The sequence below is a fragment of the Schistocerca piceifrons genome, chromosome 2, assembly GCF_021461385.2.
Source record: "Schistocerca piceifrons isolate TAMUIC-IGC-003096 chromosome 2, iqSchPice1.1, whole genome shotgun sequence".
NCBI lineage: Eukaryota > Metazoa > Arthropoda > Insecta > Orthoptera > Acrididae > Schistocerca > Schistocerca piceifrons.
Genome location: NC_060139.1, coordinates 329,496,237 through 329,517,167, shown reverse-complemented (window position 1 = coordinate 329,517,167; position 20,931 = coordinate 329,496,237). Strand labels below are relative to the sequence as shown.

Sequence of the window (20,931 nt, the reverse complement as noted above, 5' to 3'; positions counted from 1 at the left end):
AAGGAAGTAGCAATCAGTGAGATATGTTTCAAGCAGACACTGCACATAACATGGATATAAAAGACCCTACAGAGTGGCAATTGTGTTTGACGACATCCTTGGCCACTGAAGACCAAATGAAGCACTTTGTCCTGAATATGTGGAATATCAAGGTTCAACTGAAGGTGGGTCTGTGATATTTTGAGGGGAGATGACCACTAACATGAACCAGCTGTATAATCAAACATTCTGAATGCTCAGACGTTGCCTTTCAGTCAACATCTGCATGATGAGTATGCTATTGATACCCATAGTTCTCAAGACAACAACAGCAGGGTTTATTGAGCTGAAATAATATGTAATCAGTTTTCCGAATACTCCTCCATCCCAGCTCATGTTGACTGGCTCCTAAATAACTTCATTTGAAATCTGTGGGACATGTTGAAACAGTGAGTAAAATGCTGACATCAGCATCCCTGCAATTTGGTGGAACCACACGATTAAATTCTCAGCGAGTGACTTAACCCTGATGTGATGTACCTGCTTAATCTTGTGGACTCACCTCCTAAGCAATTCCACATGTCTGTAAAGTCCAGAGACAGAATTACATAATTATTGAAATGTTTTCCCTAGGGGTGACTAATTTTTTGTCCAGTAAGCTTACATAGGCAACGGGTATTATGAGATTTCACTGCCCATAAGCACTGTAACAAATCAATGTCATATTTTCTTCGCTTAGTAAATATCTAAAAGAACGTGATTTTATTTCTTACACTCAATTAACTGTAAAGGAGTATGTATTTGTTTTAGTTCCTCATATAGTGGCCATACAGTCCTACAGCAAGTAATTTACCTGCTTTTCATTGTTTCGCTTGTGTTGTTACAGAAAGGGAGAATGTTAAATTGAGCATTTTTTGCACACATTCTGTAATGAGAATTCTCCACAGATTAAGTGTAGTGCAATGCACTTATGCACATGTGAAATGGCTCACTACTGCATCTTATAGTGAGACACTAACAATTCATAGTTTTAAGTTTAGGCTGAAACTGCACATTGTTACAGGTTCCTATTAAGATGGGTGACAATGCTAACAGCTACATTGTGTAAATAGTGCAGCGATAGCACCTATGAAGTATTAGTCTTAATTAATGTCCAAATTTAAATTTTATCGGCTATAGCTGCTCACTTATGAAAACCACTTCTTCATAATCACTTGTATTAAATGCAGGTATGGAATTAGCTTTTGAACTGGAATATGAAAGATGGATACTGTTGTTAATCAAAGCCCAAACAGTGATATTAATTGTTCCAGAAAGAGTTTGTAAAATTTTCTCTCAGTTCAGTTCATTGACATGTAGGGCAGGAAAAACTTGAGCCATTTATACTTTCGGTCTTACTGAATTGGTTGAAACAAAACTCACATAAAATGAAATTCATCACTCCTGGTTACCCGCACTTTGCTTACAAGGCACAAATGGCATAATTCAAAGTAGCAGCTTTACCAGGTCAGATTTTGCTGGCAAACCATAAATTATATTAAGTGGTGCAGTGATATCTGATTGCTAATGCAGCAAACATATTAAGTTTCTATAATGACAATGACATCAAAACTGGTGAATCATGAAGTATAAAGTTCAGTTAAGTAAAACACAGCCTTGGAAGTAATTTAGTTTCATTTGATAAAAGATATAAGCCCATTATTTTCTTACATTTATAATCACAGACTGGACATGCCACACTGTTGCAACAGTAAGTTGTTTCTCTTTTCAAATTCTTGTGTTATTTTTTCTGACATTTTGTTTTTTATCTTCACTACAGAAGAAATGAAGATGGAGAAACATACAATACAAATGATATTGCAGTGCCTGTGTTGTTCAGAAGTATGTTGCAACATTCCTTCGGACATGTACGCATGTCTGATGGAACAGGCACTGCAGCATCTACAGCTGTTATGAAATTCATGTAATGTATTTGCAGTTGTGGATATTGACAACCATCAGCTATGTAACTGAATGCTGATAATGAACATTTCAGATGGATCATGACTCAAATCCAGATACCCCACTTATTGTGAGTGGTCACCTTATCATTAGGTTATCCGAGCATAACTCACGGCCAGGCTCAGACTTCCATATGCCATCAACCATGTGTCTACAGCCTGCACTTGTACATTCGTTATGTATATTCCCATATAGGGAAGAAATTTTTGTTGGAGTCCCAGTCTAGCACAAATTTTCATTGTTGTAATTCTATTATAAAACTGATGGCTGTTCACATTCACAACTATGAACACATTTCATGTATATAATAGAAAATGGGATAACTTCTTGTCTACACATTTGGTCTGAATACGTCATGTATTAACAAATCAAGATGGCATGTTAACTCCCCCAAAGTGCAAACTGTTGTAGAGGTGAAAGAACACTAAAAAGTGAACAAGCCAATCAAGAAATCTGGACCAAATGTTCCCTTACAAGTGTAAAACTATAAGCTACACAAAAGGTCATCCCAAACTGTAACCAACAAAGGAAAAGAAAATACTACACACATACAACAATGGACAGGAGGTAAATTGTGACATCTAAAAAAATGCAAAACGGTTTGGTCTCAAAGATTTCAACAATTCTCTCCAAAAAAGAACATTGTGTATACAAAGACAGAAGCAATGATTACTGAAAAGTGGTGGATGAGGTATCATACATAAATGGTAGTGCACGTGACAAAAATAAATGAGAATGAAGAAAGAGGGAGTCTAGAGTCAGGACAGGTAAAATAAATTTGTGAAAATAAAAAAGGAAGCAGATTTCTATCCACTGATTCTCTGCAACTCTAGAGCCACTATAGCAACTAGGCAGTTCTCTCTCTACATTCTCAATCTAATTAAAAGAACAACAACAATTATAATAAAACAGTGGCTCTGGAAAGCGATATCAACTGACCACTAGAAACACACTGTAATAAACACTGAAATGCACATACTGGTTTAAAATTTGTTCACAAAAAAATTGCAGTAGAATAAATAGAACAAATTTTCTCTGGCAGATCAAAACTATGAACACGACAAGCAAAAGATCATAATGCATGTGTTATATCTTACATCTTATGCCCCAGAGGATAATCTCTGTCTCTCAAAATATTTCTATAGTAGTTCCAACCTCCAATAAGTTTACTTGTCAACCACACAGAAGGACAATTCTTGCAATAAGAAAGAAACGGTAAAAATGATCCAACAAAAATCTATCAACAGATCCAGCATTAAATATTCATTTTATAGATGAGTGAATGCTGAAATCATTTTGGAAAGAGAAATAGCTTCAGCTATTAAAAATACATTAATCAATCAATGGGAAACCCAGGATGGAACGTAACAATTTTAGAGAAGGAAAGTTGCCACTCACCACATAGTGGAGATATTGAGTCATGATAGGCACAACAAAAAGATTCACACAATTATAGCTTTGTCAGCAATACACACACACACACACACACACACACACACACACACACACATGGTTATAATAGAGGGAAACATTCCACGTAGGAAATATATATCTAAAAACAAAGATGATGTGACTTACCACATGAAAGTGCTGGCAGGTCGACAGACACACAAACAAACACAAACATACACACAAAATTCTAGCTTTCGCAACAAACGGTTGCTTCGTCAGGAAAGAGGGAAGGAGAGGGAAAGATGAAAGGAAGTGGATTTTAAGGGAGAGGGTAAGCAGTCATTCCAATCCCTACTTACCCTAAGGTAAGTCCCTACGCTCCCAGGACCGGAACGACTCCCCACCCGCCCCCTCAACACCCACCTCCCCTCGTCCCTCCCCCTCCCTCCCTCCCTCCTGACGAAGCAACCGTCTGTCGCGAAAGCCAGAATTTTGCGTGTATGCCTATGTCCGCCCGCTCCAGTCCGGAATCCCTGAAGCATTACACCAACAACCTGACAACAGCTTTCGCATCCCGCAATTACCCTCCCAACCTGGTACAGAAGCAAATAACCAGAGCCACTTCCTCATCCTCTCAAACCCAGAACCTCCCACAGAAGAACCACAAAAGTGCCCCACTTGTGACAGGATACTTTCCGGGACTGGATCAGATTCTGAATGTGGCTTTCCAGCAGGGATACGACTTCCTCAAATCCTGCCCTGAAATGAGATCCATCCTTCATGAAATCCTCCCCACTCCACCAAGAGTGTCTTTCCGCCGTCCACCTAATCTTCGTAACCTCTTAGTTCATCCCTATGAAATCCCCAAACCACCTTCCCTACCCTCTGGCTCCTACCCTTGTAACTGCCCCCGGTGTAAAACCTGTCCCATGCACCCTCCCACCACCACCTACTCCAGTCCTGTAACCCGGAAGGTGTACACAATCAAAGGCAGAGCCACGTGTGAAAGCACCCACGTGATCTACCAACTGACCTGCCTACACTGTGACGCATTCTATGTGGGAATGACCAGCAACAAACTGTCCATTCGCATGAATGGACACAGGCAGACAGTGTTTGTTGGTAATGAGGATCACCCTGTGGCTAAACATGCCTTGGTGCACGGCCAGCACATCTTGGCACAGTGTTACACCGTCCGGGTTATCTGGATACTTCCCACTAACACCAACCTATCCGAACTCCGGAGATGGGAACTTGCTCTTCAATATATCCTCTCTTCCCGTTATCCACCAGGCCTCAATCTCCGATAATTTCAAGTTGCCGCCACTCATACCTCACCTGTCATTCAACAACATCTTTGCCTCTGCACTTCTGCCTTGACAGACATCTCTGCCCAAACTCTTTGTCTTTAATATGTCTGCTTGTGTCTGTATATGTGTGGATGGATATGTGTGTGTGTGCGAGTGTATGCCCGTCCTTTTTTCCCCCTAAGGTAGGTCTTTCCGCTCCCGGGATTGGAGTGACTCCTTGCCCTCTCCCTTAAAACCCACATCCTTTCGTCTTTTCCCTCTCCTTCCCTCTTTCCTGATGGGGTGGCGGTTTGTTGCGGAAGCTTGAGTTTTGTGTGTATGTTTGTGTGTCAGTCGGCCTGCCGGCACTTTGGCACTTTCGTTTGGTAGGTCGCATCATCTTTATATATATATATATAAAAACAAAGATGAGGTGACTTACCGAACAAAAGCGCTGGCAGGTCGATAGACACACAAACAAACACAAACACACACACAAAATTCAAGCTTTCGCAACAAACTGTTGCCTCATCAGGAAAGAGGTAACAGTTTGTTGCGAAAGCTTGAATTTTGTGTGTGTGTTTGTGTTTGTTTGTGTGTCTATCGACCTGCCAGCGCTTTTGTTCGGTAAGTCACCTCATCTTTGTTTTTATATATAATTTTTCCCACGTGGAATGTTTCCTTCCATTATATATATATATATATATATATATATATATATATATATATATATATATATAAGATGAGGTGACTTACCGAACAAAAACGCTGGCAGGTCGATAGACACACAAACAAACACAAACATACACACAAAATTCAAGCTTTCGCAACAAATTGTTGCCTCATCAGGAAAGAGGGAAGGAGAGGGGAAGACGAAAGGAAGTGGGTTTTAAAGGAGAGGGTAAGGAGTCATTCCAATCCCGGGAGCGGAAAGACTTACCTTAGGGGGAAAAAAGGACAGGTATACACTCGCACACACGCACATATCCATCCACACATACCCATGTGTGGATGGATATATATATATATATATATATATATATATATATATATATATATATATATATATATATATATATATATAGGCAGAGATGATGTGACTTGCGAAACGGAAGCGCTGGCACGTCAATGGGCACGCGGGCGGACACAGGCATACACGCAAAATTCTGGCTTTCGCGACGGACGGTTGCTTCGTCAGGAGGGAGGGAGGGGAGGGACGAGGGGAGGTGGGTTTTGAGGGGGAGGGTGGGGAGTCGTTCCGGTCCTGGGAGCGGAGGGACTTACCTTAGGGTAAGTAGGGATTGGAATGACTGCTTATCCTCTCCCTTAAAACCCACTTCCTTTCGTCTTTCCCTCTCCTTCCCTCTTTCCTGACGAAGCAACCGTTTGTTGCGAAAGCTAGAATTTTGTGTGTATGTTTGTGTTTGTTTGTGTGTCTGTCGACCTGCCAGCACTTTCATTTGGTAAGTCACACCATCTTTGTTTTTATATATAAAAACAAAGATGAGGTGACTTACCGAACGAAAGCGCTGGCAGGTCGATAGACACACAAACAAACACAAACATACACACAAAATTCAAGCTTTCGCAACAAACTGTTGCCTCATCAGGGAAGAGGGAAGGAGAGGGGAAGACGAAAGGAAGTGGGTTTTAAGGGAGAGGGTAAGGAGTCATTCCAATCCCGGGAGCGGAAAGACTTACCCTGGGGGAAAAAAGGACAGGTATACACTCGCACACACACACATATCCATCCGCACATACACAGACACAAGCAGACATTTGTAAAGGCAAAGAGTTTGGGCAGAGATGTCCGTCAAGGTGGAAGTACAGAGACAAAGATGTTGTTGAAAGACAGGTGAGGTATGAGTGGCGGCAAATTGAAATTAGAAATTAGCGGAGATTGAGGCCTGGTGGATAACGAGAAGAGAGGATATACTGAAGGGCAAGTTCCCATCTCCGGAGTTCTGACAGGTTGGTGTTAGTGGGAAGTATCCGGATAACCCGGACGGTGTAACACTGTGCCAAGATGTGCTGGCCGTGCACCAAGGCACGTTTAGCCACAGGGTGATTGTCATTACCAACAAACACTGTCTGCCTGTGTCCATTCATGCGAATGGACAGTTTGTTGCTGGTAATTCCCACATAGAAAGCTTCACAGTGTAGGCAGGTCAGTTGGTAAATCACGTGGGTGCTTTCACACGTGGCTCTGCCTTTGATCGTGTACACCTTCCGGGTTACAGGACTGGAGTAGGTGGTGGTGGGAGGGTGCATGGGACAGGTTTTACACTGGGGGCGGTTACAAGGGTAGGAGCCAGAGGGTAGGGAAGGTGGTTTGGGGATTTCATAGGGATGAACTAAGAGGTTACGAAGGTTAGGTGGACGGCGGAAAGACACTCTTGGTGGAGTGAAGAGGATTTCATGAAGGATGGATCTCATTTCAGGGCAGGATTTGAGGAAGTCGTATCCCTGCTGGAGAGCCACATTCAGAGTGTGATCCAGTCCCGGAAAGTATCCTGTCACAAGTGGGGCACTTTTGTGGTTCTTCTGTGGGAGGTTCTGGGTTTGAGGGGATGAGGAAGTGGCTCTGGTTATTTGCTTCTGTACCAGGTCGGGAGGGTAGTTGCGGGATGCAAAAGCTGTTTTCAGGTTGTTGGTGTAATGGTTCAGGGATTCCGGACTGGAGCAGATTCGTTTGCCACGAAGACCTAGGCTGTAGGGAAGGGACCATTTGATGTGGAATGGGTGGCAGCTGTCATAATGGAGGTACTGTTGCTTGTTGGTGGGTTTGATGTGGACGGACGTGTGAAGCTGGCCATTGGACAGGTGGAGGTCAATGTCAAGGATAGTGGCATGGGATTTGGAGTAGGACCAGGTGAATCTGATGGAACCAAAGGAGTTTAGGTTGGAGAGGAAATTCTGGAGTTCTTCTTCACTGTGAGTCCAGATCATGAAAATGTCATCAATAAATCTGTACCAAACTTTGGGTTGGCAGGCCTGGGTAACCAAGAAGGCTTCCTCTAAGCAACCCATGAATAGGTTGGTGTACGAGGGGGCCATCCTGGTACCCATGGCTGTTCCCTTTAATTGTTGGTATGTCTGGCCTTCGAAAGTGAATAAATTGAGGGTCAGGATGAAGCTGGCTAAGGTAATGAGGAAAGAGGTTTTAGGTAGGGTGGCAGGTGATCAGCGTGAAAGGAAGTGCTCCATAGCAACGAGGCCCTGGACGTGCGGAATATTTGTGTATAAGGAAGTGGCATCAATGATTACAAGGATGGTTTCCGGGGGTAACAGACTGGGTAAGGATTACAGGCGTCCGAGAAAGTGGTTGGTGTCTTTGATGAAGGATGGGAGACTGCATGTAATGGGTTGAAGGTGTTGATCTACGTAGGCAGAGATACGTTCTGTGGGGGCTTGGTAACCAGCTACAATGGGACAGCAGGTATGATTGGGTTTGTGAATTTTAGGAAGAAGGTAGAAGGTAGGGGTGCGGGCTGTTGGTGGGGTCAGGAGGTTGATGGAGTCAGGTGAAAGGTTTTGTAGGGGGCCTAAGGTTCTGAGGATTCCTCGAAGCTCCGCCTGGACATCAGGAATGGGATTACTTTGGCAAACTTTGTATGTAGTGTTGTCTGAAAGCTGACGCAGTCCCTCAGTCACATACTCCCGACGATCAGGTACCATGGTCTTGGAACCCCTGTCCGCCGGAAGAATCACTATGGATGGGTCAGCCTTCAGATCACGGATAGCCTGGGCTTCAGCAGTGGTGATGTTGGGAGTAGGATTAAGGTTTTTTAAGAAGGACTGAGAGGCAAGGCTGGAAGTCAGAAATTCCTGGAAAGTTTGGAGAGGGTGATTTTGAGGAAGAGGAGGTGGGTCCCGCTGTGACGGAGGACGGAACTGTTCCAGGCAGGGTTCAATTTGGATAGTGTCTTGGGGAGTTAGATCATTAGGAGTAGGATTAGGATCATTTTTCTTTGTGGCAAAATGATATTTCCAGCAGAGAGTACGGGTGTAGGACAGTAAATCTTTGACAAGGGCTGTTTGGTTGAATCTGGGAGTGGGGCTGAAGGTGAGGCCTTTGGATAGGACAGAGGTTTCGGATTGGGAGAGAGGTTTGGAGGAAAGGTTAACTACTGAATTAGGGTGTTGTGGTTCCAGATTGTGTTGATTGGAATTTTGAGGTTTTGGGGGGAGTGGAGTTGGAAGTGGGAGATTGAGTAGATGGGAGAGACTGGGTCTGTGTGCAATGAGAGGAGGTTGAGGTTCGCTGGAAAGGTTGTGAAGGGTGAGTGAGTTGCCTTTCCGGAGGTGGGAAACCAGGAGATTGGATAGTTTTTTGAGGTGGAGGGTGGCATGCTGTTCTAATTTGCGGTTGGCCTGTAGGAGGATGCTCTGAACAGCCGGTGTGGATGTGGGAGAGGAAAGACTGAGGACTTTTATTAAGGATAGGGGTTGACGGGTGTGTTCATTGGCTGAGTTGATGTGTAGGTGAAGGATTAGGTGGGTGAGGGCAATGGATTGTTCAGTTTGGAACTGGTATAGGGACTGATGGAAAGAAGGGTTACAGCCAGAGATGGGAACTTTAAGTGTGAGGCCTTTGGGGGTAATGCCAAATGTCAGACAAGCCTGAGAAAATAAAATATGGGAGTGTAATCTGGCTAGGGCGAAAGCATGTTTGCGGAGGGAATGTAAATAAAACTTAATGGGGTCGTTGTGGGGATGGTGTGAGGGTGACATGGTATTAGAAGGTGGAAAGTGTAACATGAGGCTGAAATGAAAATAAAAATATATGGGGAGAGATAAAGGTGAACTGGAAAGCAACTGGAGATCTGGTGTGAGAAAAGGTGAAAAAGTCTTGGTTATAGCTGGGCTATGTTGATCCTGTGGTGAACTTGGGTTGGAAGACAACGATGTGCACAAAGGTTAGATGGTTGTGTTGCCGCCAAAACACGTTAAAGGGTGGAGCAATTAGGGGAAATTTCGAAAAACTGCATGTAAATGTATTAAAAGGAGTGGTTTTGTGGTGGCAGATTGTGAAAATGAGGCTAACAATTGTCTGACGAAGAAATAATGACGTTAAAACCTGTGGGAAGCGGCTAAAAAAGATCAGTGATGTGGGAAAAACGGAAACGGAAAAAAAGGCGAAAGTTATTAGAACTAGCCGAAATGGCTGTTTAATAGCTGAAAGGAACTGTTTGTGAACTGGAAACGGTGGATTTTATAGCAGCGGTAGTGTTGAAAGCGCTTTCAGTGAGACCCTCGGTATATTCCAAGAGGGACTGAAGGTGCGACAACCACAGGTGGCTAAGCTGTATGGAAGGGACTTCTTGGTATGGAATGGGTGGCAGCTGTCGACGTGGAGGTATTGCTGGTTATTAGTAGGTTTGAATGGACAAAGGTACTGAAGTAGCCATCTCTGAGGTGGAGGTCAATATCTACAAAGGTGGCTTGTTGGGTTGAGTAGGACCAGGTGAAGCAAATGGGGGAGAAGTTGTTGAGGTTCTGGAGGAATGTGGATAGGGTGTCCTTACCTTCCATCCTGATAGCAAAGATGTCATCAATGAATCTGAACCAGGTGAGGGGTTTAGGATTCTGGGTTTTTAGGAAGGATTCCTCTAGATGGCCCATGAATAGGTTGGCATCAAATGGTGCCATGTGGGCGCCCATAGCCGTACTCTGGATTTGTTTGTAGGTAAGGCCTTCAAAGGAGAAGTAATTGTAAGTGAGGATATGTTGGTCATGGCAACTAGGAAAGAGGTTGTTGGTTTGGAACCCATAGGGCATTTGGAAAGGTAGTATTCAATACCAGTAAGGCCATGGGCATCTGGAATGTTGTGTACTCTTGCCCTGCAGGAACTTGAGCAACATGCAAAACGCCACCTCAAAAAACTCTCCATCCTGCTGACTTCCTACTCCTGCCTTGGAGTACCACTGTCCACCATCTCTACAGCAACCTACAAACCTCTCCCACATCCCCTCATAGCTGACAAACCCTGTCTCACAGACCTACTACACTTACCCCACCCTCCGAAACTTCCTCCCACCACCACACAGAATCCAGAATCTAAACAGACCCACAACACAGTCATGAACCTTTCCTCCAGAAGTCTTAGTCCCACACAAATACCAGTCCTGCATCATGCAGGACTTGTTAAAGACCTTCTCTCCTCCTCCTGGTCCCTACAGTGCAAACACTTTTTCGCCACCACCCCTACCAATTAGACTCAACCAAAGACCAATGTTGAACCCTGCCTGACTCCGTTCACTCATCCATCCAACCATGATCCACACCCACTGCCACCAAATCACCCCCTGTTAACTTTCCAGAATTTCTTAATATTGAACCTTGCCTCACCATCATTCCCCAAATCCCTCAACATGCAAACTAACCCTACATCTGCAGAAAGAACCACAGTCCACCATCTAAAAACTGATCCTGACCTTATAATCCTACCTGCAGACAAAGGCTCCACCACTGCTGTTTTGAACCGCAAGGATTACCTGGTGGAAGGACTCCGTCAGCTATCAGATACATCCACCTACAAACCTTGCCACAGTGACCCCATTCCAGTAATCCAACAGGATCTCCAGTCACTACTCAAATCCTTAGGCCCATCCCAGAACCTCTCCCTGGAGTCCATTTCTCTACCCACCCCTACCAATCCCTGTCCTCACACTTTCTACATGGTTCCTGGAGTCCATAAACCAAACCCCCCAGGACACTCCATTGTGGCCAGTTACTGTGCCCCCACTGAGAGGATCTCTGCTCTTATAGACCAACACCTGCAACCTATTACCCGGAACATACCCTCTTGTATAAAAGACACCAACCATTTCCTTCACCGACTCTCCACAGTTCCTGTCCCTTTACCACACACCAGAGGTCCCACAGTCCAGATATACAGGAGCATTCTCCTCGTAACTCAGTACCACCCAGGACTGGAGCAGTTGAACTGCATTCTCCACCAGGGTTTCAATTACCTCTCATCATAGCCTGAAATGAGAAATGTCCTGCCCACTATCCTTCCCACTCCTCCTACTGTGGTATTCCGTTGTCCTCTGAGCCTACACAATATACTCAACCACCCATACACAACCCCTGCTCACTGTCCCTTACCTCATGTCTCATACCCCTGTAATAGACGTAGATGCAATACCTGCCCCATACACCCTCTCACCACCACCTACTCCAGTCCAGTCACTAACATCACCTATCCCATCAAAGGCAGGGCAACCTGTGAAACCAGTCATGTGATTTACAAGCTAAGCTGCAACCACTGTGCTGCATTCTACGTGGGCACGCCAACCTACAAGCTGTCTGTCCGCATGAATGGCCACCGACAAACAGTGGCCAAGAAACAAGTGGACCACCCTGTTGCTGAACATGCTGCCAAACATCCTTCTTTTCAACGAATGCTTCACAGCCTTTTCTGAATTGTGCAGGTGGGAACTTTCCCTGCAATACATCCTGCATTCCTGTGACTCTTCTGGCCAACCTTCGTTAGTCACTGTCCTCACCCATCCAGCCCCCTCTCTGTTTCCACTCCAGCACTATACAGCCGACATTTTACCACCACACCCAGTCTTTTTATTTCTTTTTATCTCTCACCTTATGCTACTCCCCCCCCCCCCCCACCTCTCCCCTGCCCACCATCAAACTGCAGCACTTCACAGTCCACCACCCCCACTATACTATCGCTCCCCTACCCCACACCAACCTCCTCCTTATCCCCACGTAGTCGCCACTCCCATCATGCACTGATGCTGCTGCTCGCGGTGTGGTTTCGGTTGACTGAAACTGCAGTCGTGTGCGTGAGTTGCGCTTGTGTGGACGTGTGTATGTGCATTTATGTACGTTTGTCTATTGTTGACGAATGCATTAATCGCCAAAAGCTATAACTGTGTGAATATTTTTGTTGTGCCTATCACGACTCAACATCTCTGCTATATGGTGACAACTTTCCTTCTATAATATTGATACAGTAATCAACCATATACGTGGATGTAAAAGGTGTTCTTTCCCAGGATTAAAGAAGGAAATAAATATGTGTAGGACGGAATTGGAGGAAACAGCAAGTGTGTTTACTCCATTCACACTCAAGCCTGATATTTACTTTTTATTCATCATAGAAACTATATCCATTTTAAATAACAAATTACAATAATGTTAATTCCTGGATTTAACTATGCATAAAATAAGGGAGAGGCAACCACTCACTTATAGTGGATCAATGGTTGGTTGGTTGGTTGATTGGGGAAGGAGACCAGACAGCGTGGTCATCGGTCTCATCGGATTAGGGAAGGATGGGGAAGGAAGTCGGCCGTGCCCTTTCAGAGGAACCATCCCGGCATTTGCCTGGAGTGATTTAGGGAAATCACGGGAAAACCTAAATCAGGATGGCCGGACGCGGGATTGAACCGTCGTCCTCCCGAATGCCGAGTCCAGGTGGATCAATGTGTGGAGCACACTAACACATAACAGAAAACAGCATACACAACAAATAAAAAGTTCTTGGTTTTCCAACTGTGTCATGGACTGCCAGTGGGCTGCTGGTATGCCCCTTACATACACTGGCTGCCAGCTGTGATGTCACTGTTGCCTGAGGCATCACAATATAGGGGCATACGTTGACTCAGCATTCGATGCGGCCGCTTCAACTGTGCGATCACTGGATCCCATGCTGTGATGAGCTGCAGGCCACCACCTCTATTTAGGGTGTTAGTCGTGAGTTTTACTTCAATGGTTTCTTTGATTACACAATACCAGAAGCTGTTTGTGCAAGCCACAACAGAGGTGTCATCAGATTTTATCTGGTGTCTGTTTTCTAAAGCATGCCAGCTAAGGCAGACTTCTCCGGGTAGTGTAGGGGATAAAACCTCTCATGCTCCTTCCTGCATTGTTCCACAGTGTGTACCGTTTGTCTGGCACAAGACTGGCCACACATGCAAGGTATCTTGTATACTCCAGTTGTTCTGAGACCTGCTGCATCTTTAACTGGTCTCAGTAATTGACGGATTTTTGTCAGAGGCCTGAAGATCAATTTGATTTGTGTACATTTGAGCAGGCGGTTTATCTTGACCGACACCAATAACAACCTACATAGAGAGAATGGCCTGCAACACAGCATGGCATGGGATCCAGCAATCACACCGTTGACATGGGTGCACTGAATGCCAAGTCAACATATGTCCATATATGGCGATGCTGCAGGCACCTGTGACGTCACAGCCGGAAGCTAGTGTATATAAGGGATGTACCAGCAACCCATCGGCAGTCATACTACTTGACAATGGCCAAGGAGTATTTAGCCAAAAGCTCATACAATTTTAATTATTTCACATGGTTAGAAACCGTTTTTCAGCAATAGTATGCACACACACACACACACACACACACACACACACACACACACACACTCCTGTGACCATGGCAAAATGGTAAAGAAAGGAAAAGGCACTTACAAGAGAACTGTTGCTGGGATGATCCTTGCGGATATGATCCCGCAGAGCATTGCTGTCACGGAAGGACAAGCGGCAATCCTGACAGCGGAATCCCTGACGGTGAGGATGTGCAAGAAATGTATGTCTTGCCAAAGCTTGCTGTGTTGAGAATCCTCTGGGACATACCTCACAGCGATGAGGTTGCTTATCAAGATGGGCCTCACGATGGCGACGGTATCTTAAAAATATCAAAGCAAACACAGAAATTAACTATTTGATTTGCATTAATTTTGGAAGAAAAGAAACTTCTAACAATTTCTAATCTGTAAACATTTTACAAACTAAGCAACATAAAAGAAAAGGTTATGGGCTTCAGTTTCTCTCCATGTTGTTATTTTTTGTATGGTACACCTCATATTCTAAGGCACAGATTAAAATTAGCTTTAAACTAACATTTTAATTTATTTTATTTTATTTGTTGTTTTGAGCAATAGAAAAACCATGTGGAATTTAACTGCTAACTACCCACAATCCCAAACCCCTCATCTGGTTCACATCACTGATGACAGCTTAGTGGTCTGGACTGAGGGTGAGGGACACCCAATCCACATTCCTCCAGAACCTCAAAACCTTCTCCCCCATTCACTTCTCTTGGGCCTCCTGAAGCAAACAAGCCATCTTCCTCTATGTTGACCTCCATCTCAAAGATGGCTCCATCAATACATCCGTCCATATCAAAACCTACAACCACCAGCAATACCTTCACTTTGACAACTGCCACTCTTTCTGTAAAGAAGTCACTTCCATACAGTCTAGCCACCCTTGGCCGTCACATCTGTAGTAATTGAATTGTCCCTTTCCAAATAAACTAAGGATTTCACTAATGCCTCCATAGACTGAAATTACTTTTCAAACCTGCAACGGAAATAGATCTCTCGAGCCTTGTCCTATCCAGTCACCTACCACATCCCATATTCCCACCGTCCAGACACAAAGGAGCACTCCCCTCATGACTCAGTACCACCCCACGACTGGAGCAACTGAATCACATTCTCGCCAAGGATTCGACTACCTCTCATTGCGCCCTGAAATGAGAAATATCGCACCCATTACCCTTTCCAACCCTTCCCATAGTGGTTATCTGCACCCACCAAACCTCCGCAATCTCCTTGTTCATCCCTATTCCACCCTCGCTCTCAATCCCTTGCCTTATGGCCTATATCTCTTCATCAGACCTTGATGTAAGACTTGTCTTATACCTCCTCCCACCACCATCTACTCCAGTCCCGTCACAAGCATCACCTACCTATCAAAGGCAGGGCTACCTGTGAAACAAGTCATATGATATACAAGCTAAGCTGCAACCACTGTGCTTCATTCTATGTGGGCATGACAATCAACAAGCTGTTTGTCTGCAAGAATAGCCATGAACAAAGTGGTCAGTAGATTGCTGGACCACCTTGTTACTGAACATGCTGCGTAACACAAAATGCTTCACTTTAATGATGGCTTTTACAGCCTGCACCATCTGAATCATTTCTATCAACACCAGCTTTTCTGAATTGTGCACATGGGAACTCTGCAATGTATCCCGTGTTCCTGTTACCCCCCTGGTCTCAACCTTCACTAGTCCCTGTCCTTCACCCATCTATCCCTTTCCCGCTTCGCGCCAACTGTACTCAGCCTTCTATTATTCCACCAATGCACCCACTAGTCTTTTTCCCCTCCTCTGCCTTTTTTCCTTTTCCGCTCCACTCCCCCCCCCCCCCCCCCCCAAAAAAAATCTCCCAACTGCATGTAGCAGCCCTACCCTCTCCACATCACATCACGTCCCTGCATGCTCCCACAAGCAGCACTTCACCTTCCCCCACCTCTACTCTGCTATCCCTTTTCCTCCCATCCCAGCCTCCTCCTTATCCCTCCTCACCTCAACCACCCACAGACTGATGGGAGCATCAGTGGCAGTTTCTGTATGCACTCCAGCCTCAGCAGCCAGGACAGTGGTTGCGTGTGTGAGTTGTAGTTGTGTGGGTGAGTCTTGCTTGTGTGAATGTGTGTGTGTTTTTTGCTTAAGAAGAAGGCTTTTTGGCTGAAAGCTCAAATGTATAACAGTCTTTTGTTGTGCCTCTCTGCAACTCAACAACAACTCTGTATGGTGAGTAGCAATCTATCGTTTCCATAATAACGTCGTTAACTCCTACATTGTAGTATGTTCTGTTTCTAATAGACTTGTTGCTGATGACATGTTAATTCTAATCTTCAAATACACCTTATAACAGTTTTAGTAATCTCTTTTTCCTGAGAGTTTTGTACATCACTGTTAATTTTTATACTTCCTAACATACAATATTATAATTTTACAGGTAATTCCTGTTTTGATGCATTTGTAAATATTAATAAACAATTCATGTTTAAAAGCACACAACATTTTATTATACAATAAATTACATTAACTGTTCTTATATTTACCATGGCAGGTCTTCCAATTAAGGTGAAGCAGTAGTGGTACCATTACAAAGAAAAGGAGCAGCAGAAGCAAGTAGGAACTTCAAAAGTACCACGCCAGAAGTTTTGTCACAACTGGGCACACAGGACTAGGAGAAAATGACATTATGTACAAAAGATGCAGTTGTATGTCTGAAGTATGCAGTGTCATGACAACCTTTAAACTAGAATATATTCCTATCAACCTAGTGCTATAGTTTTGGAGGCTACACGTTGAGATAACATCGCTCCATTCAACCGATATTTTTTAAACGCATGGGTCGAGACCATTCCCCAGCGAGAGACTGAAAAGCTTGTTAAACAACCTCATACACAAGAACTTTACAAGCAAATTACAGCTTCATCAACAATAGCAGGAAAAAGAAATTTGACATGCATGACTGATGTATTTTGTCCTATGCAGTGTTACATACTGCTCCAGAGAAGTGATGCATATAACTTCATCTTCTGACTGACAAATGATACAAATGAAACCTATACAAAACAGGTTGTAGTTAAGAGAACAGATATTATTTGGGTCTGTTATTTTATTTGCATGTGGTCAGTCATGTTGAGGGACTACTGTCTTCAAGATGGGACAGCAATCACAGCAACTTCCTGATAGGATGTACCTGCTGGGATGCAAAACTATAAGTTTCAAGGATCATCGACCTATTTTGAAGAGTTGCAGAAGCTCAAAAAATATAACTTTAATAATTTAAATGATGTTCAGAAAATGACAAACGAAATGTTATCTTCAGACTGATTGATTCATTCTATGCAGAGATTTACAAGTTGGACGCTGATACTGAGAGAAGTTTGATGTTATACTCATTATGCATGCGATTTCAGAGATCACACGTCCATACATTTCACACACACCCTTATAGAGCCTACCCGGGTTGGCCCCCTGGTGCACTCTGGTGAGCCGCAAAAGAAACCGTATTATTTAAATGATCACAAAAGAATGCCCACCCCAATCAGTATTCTGTGTTACTGTTGTCCAGTCAACGTGTTCGGTACTACGCACAACCTGTAGTTCGTTGTATCTTATGTCTTTATCTCTGAAGTACTACATTCCATAAATTTTATTTGTTCTTGCTGTGGCAAACTTGGTGACGAGAGTGAGGGTTATGTTTTCCCTGCATGTTAGTGTCGGTGCTAAGTCACCTGACTGTGCTGGCATAAGCTGTCGCCAGCACACTGGTCGGCAAAGATGAAGCACGAAGATCGATTAGCAGGTGCTAGATCAAGCGTGCCTATCACGAGAGAGGCCAGAGACACACCCACAAGCAACACGCCACCAACACCCTCTCAACAGCATGTATTTAGCCTACTGTCGCCGACTGGAGGGCCTCACTTACTAACTAACTCACTCAATCATCCAGTTTGACATCTGTCAGTATACTCGCAGATGGGGGTTTAGTTCGTCACAGGGTAGGACAATACATAGCGGCCAGATTAGTGACTGTAGTGGGACTAGTTTACTTAACTAGAATTGTACTTTACATCAATCTGCAAGAGGACTATTACGGATGAGCTTGTACCACAAAACATGGACTCTATTCAATTGAAGTAAATGTTATAGTTCATGTAAATCAAGAACCATATTAATACACATGTGCATTTGTGTTGTAGAAAGAGGAAATCAGCCACCCATAACATTATCCTCTCTCCTGCTTCCTTGCAGTGCAAGACTCTACTCTGACAAACATCTCGGTGGAAGAAATACTCCAATGTATCACTGCGCAACAGCAAGCTTCCGCGGAACAACAGCAGGCTCTCGCCACCGCTCTAAACCAAATGGCATCTGCGTGTTCATGACAGGTTACTCTCCCATCAGTGTGTGACATTCACCTGCTTTATTTCTTCATTGACAGCCCTCAGTGTAGACATACTGCTTTGTTATACTGGCTGAAAAATGGGAGGGGGGGAGGGTGGAAGTTAAACACTGACTACAATAAATGATGTAGCCGACAGTTGCACAATTGCGTTTCACAGTCCTTTACTTTCACTGTTACAACCCCCCAATATTACACAATTATATGGCCAGTTGGTAAATGTTGATAAGCCTCTTTAATAGGTTGCAGGCAACATCAGCATCCTGCTACAATAGTTTGCTGTTGAACGTCTATGAGCAGTAAAAATCTAACCACACAGTTCACAGTTCTGGCAGAATAATACGGTACCTGCGACATTATTTTTGAAATAAATTAAACAGACATTGTCATTAATTCTTCTAACATACGGCCTATTTGTATTACACTTATTCCACTGTTAAGTTGCCGCATTGTTGTTAATCTAACCAATACATTTCACATCTGAAAATCGGCCACGGACCAAAAATCGGTCCTTTACATATCCTCACAATAACAGGCACTGAAACTATACATTGTTCGATGTTTAAGTATTGAAATTACAATTAAAACATAACTCATTCAATTAACTGACTACATAGAAAAATTCTTTCTTTTTAACAGTTCCTTCTACCACAAAGGTTGTGCCGAATTATTTGTTTAAATAATTAAATTAACAGATATAGTTATACAAACAATACTTTTGACAAACATGGTAATTATTAATTAATTAAGGGCTGACTTTGCTAATATGTTTTTGAATAGAGCCAAATAAATACTTTAAGAATCCTAGTAGTTCTTCTTCCAAATGTTTATAATTAGTACAGAATTTATATTTGTTTATAAGTCAACAACAGAATCTAAGTCACAAACAGTTACTGATTTCACCCTTATAATGATCTGTAGCAAAAGATATTAACTAGGAATGGTCAAAATAAATTAGGGAATTAATTACATACACAAAACTAAGCATAAAATTAGACCTAGTGTTATATTCCTTAAGACTGAGGGCCAACTTTTCTCTTTTATGGAAATACAGATTATGCTCCAGCATGTTAACAATAATCAGGCAAAAATGAAAATGAAATGAATTTAAGGAGGCAGATGGCAAAACAAGACAGGAAGTAAAGAGATCCCAGCTTGTTTCATCACAAGTGCAACCGTCGTCCTTTCCGGTATATGATGAATCAGTTGTAGATTGGAACTGCTATGAGACACTCTTATGCCAACATTTCCAGATTTTTTGTGTGGATGATGCAAACCTGGGTTGAGCATTTATCAGTTGTGCCAACTTGCACCTTTGCAAGAACCAGCCAACTTATCATTTGATGAAATGTGTAACCTTGTATCAACCTATTACTGTGACAGAAAGGATGCCATTGCAATGCGTGTCGAATTTTACCTTTGTCAGAAATGCCCAAAGCAATCTTACAGAGCCTGGGCTGCAGAATTATACGGGTTGAGCCGTCATTGTAAATTTGTCACTAGTACCCATACGAACCCTACACTAATCACATGGTGAGTGATGGTATTATTCGTCTGGCCTTCAATAGGGAAGTCCACGAAAAAGCATTTCAATGTTAGAGTCCAATACTTATGAATGTGCTCAAAATAACACAGCTCTTTGAAGTGTCACAGGCTGCACACAATCAAATTGTTTCAGGGGGGGGGGGGGGGGGGGGGGGGGGAGGTATCAGAAGTTGCTCAGTCACCTGTGTTAGGCATGCTGCAAGTGTTCAGGATGACAAGGAAGGCACTGCAGTAGTACAACCTTTGACTCAGCATTGCATGCAGCAGTGGTGGTTGTGGTCACACAAGCAACAGGACACATCACAGCAGCGGCTGCATCCCCCCCTTCCACCTTGCTCCTACTGCTTCGTCCAACATGCTGTGAGCCCTAAGCATTGAGCGGTTTGCAAGTGTCAAAAGACCGGCCACTTTGTGTCTGTGTGCAACTTCTCTTCTGATGTGGCCGACACAGTAGTACTGATGAACATAAACTGCATCTCTACAATGACTGTTTCCTAAACAAATTGTTTATTGACATGCGTGTGTCTAATAAACCACTAAAAATGCTTACGGACACATGAGCTGCGCTGACTTTAGTAAATGTACAAATGAAATGAAATGATCGTATGGCATTGTTGGCCGGGAGTCTCCATGCAGGGAAGTTCATCCGCCGTATTGCAAGTCTTTTTTAGTTGACGCCACTTCGGTGACTTGCGAGTCAATGATAATGAAATGATGATGAAGGACACACAACACCCAGTCATCTTGAGGCAGAGAAAATACCTGACTCCGCAGGGAATCGAACCCGGTACCCAGTGCTCGGGAAGCGAGAACGCTACCGTAAGACCACAAGCTGCGGACAGTAAATGTACAAATGTACGTCGACTTGAGCTCCCATTCCCTCACACAGGTTTCAGGGAAGTTGGTTAGCTGCAATAAACAGCAGATTCCATCCTCCTGTCTCTTACAGATCTATTGTTCAC

General features: G+C 43.6%; 1 protein-coding gene across 1 annotated transcript in view; it reads right to left on the bottom strand.

The window, feature by feature from the left end:
* Positions 1-20,931, bottom strand: part of LOC124776420 (zinc finger protein 345-like) — a 197,846-nt gene that overhangs the window by 37,411 nt on the left and 139,504 nt on the right. The window contains exon 6 of the mRNA XM_047251415.1: positions 14,121-14,337. Within this exon, the coding sequence (XP_047107371.1) occupies positions 14,121-14,337 (217 nt within the window). The remainder of the gene's footprint in view (positions 1-14,120; positions 14,338-20,931) is intronic.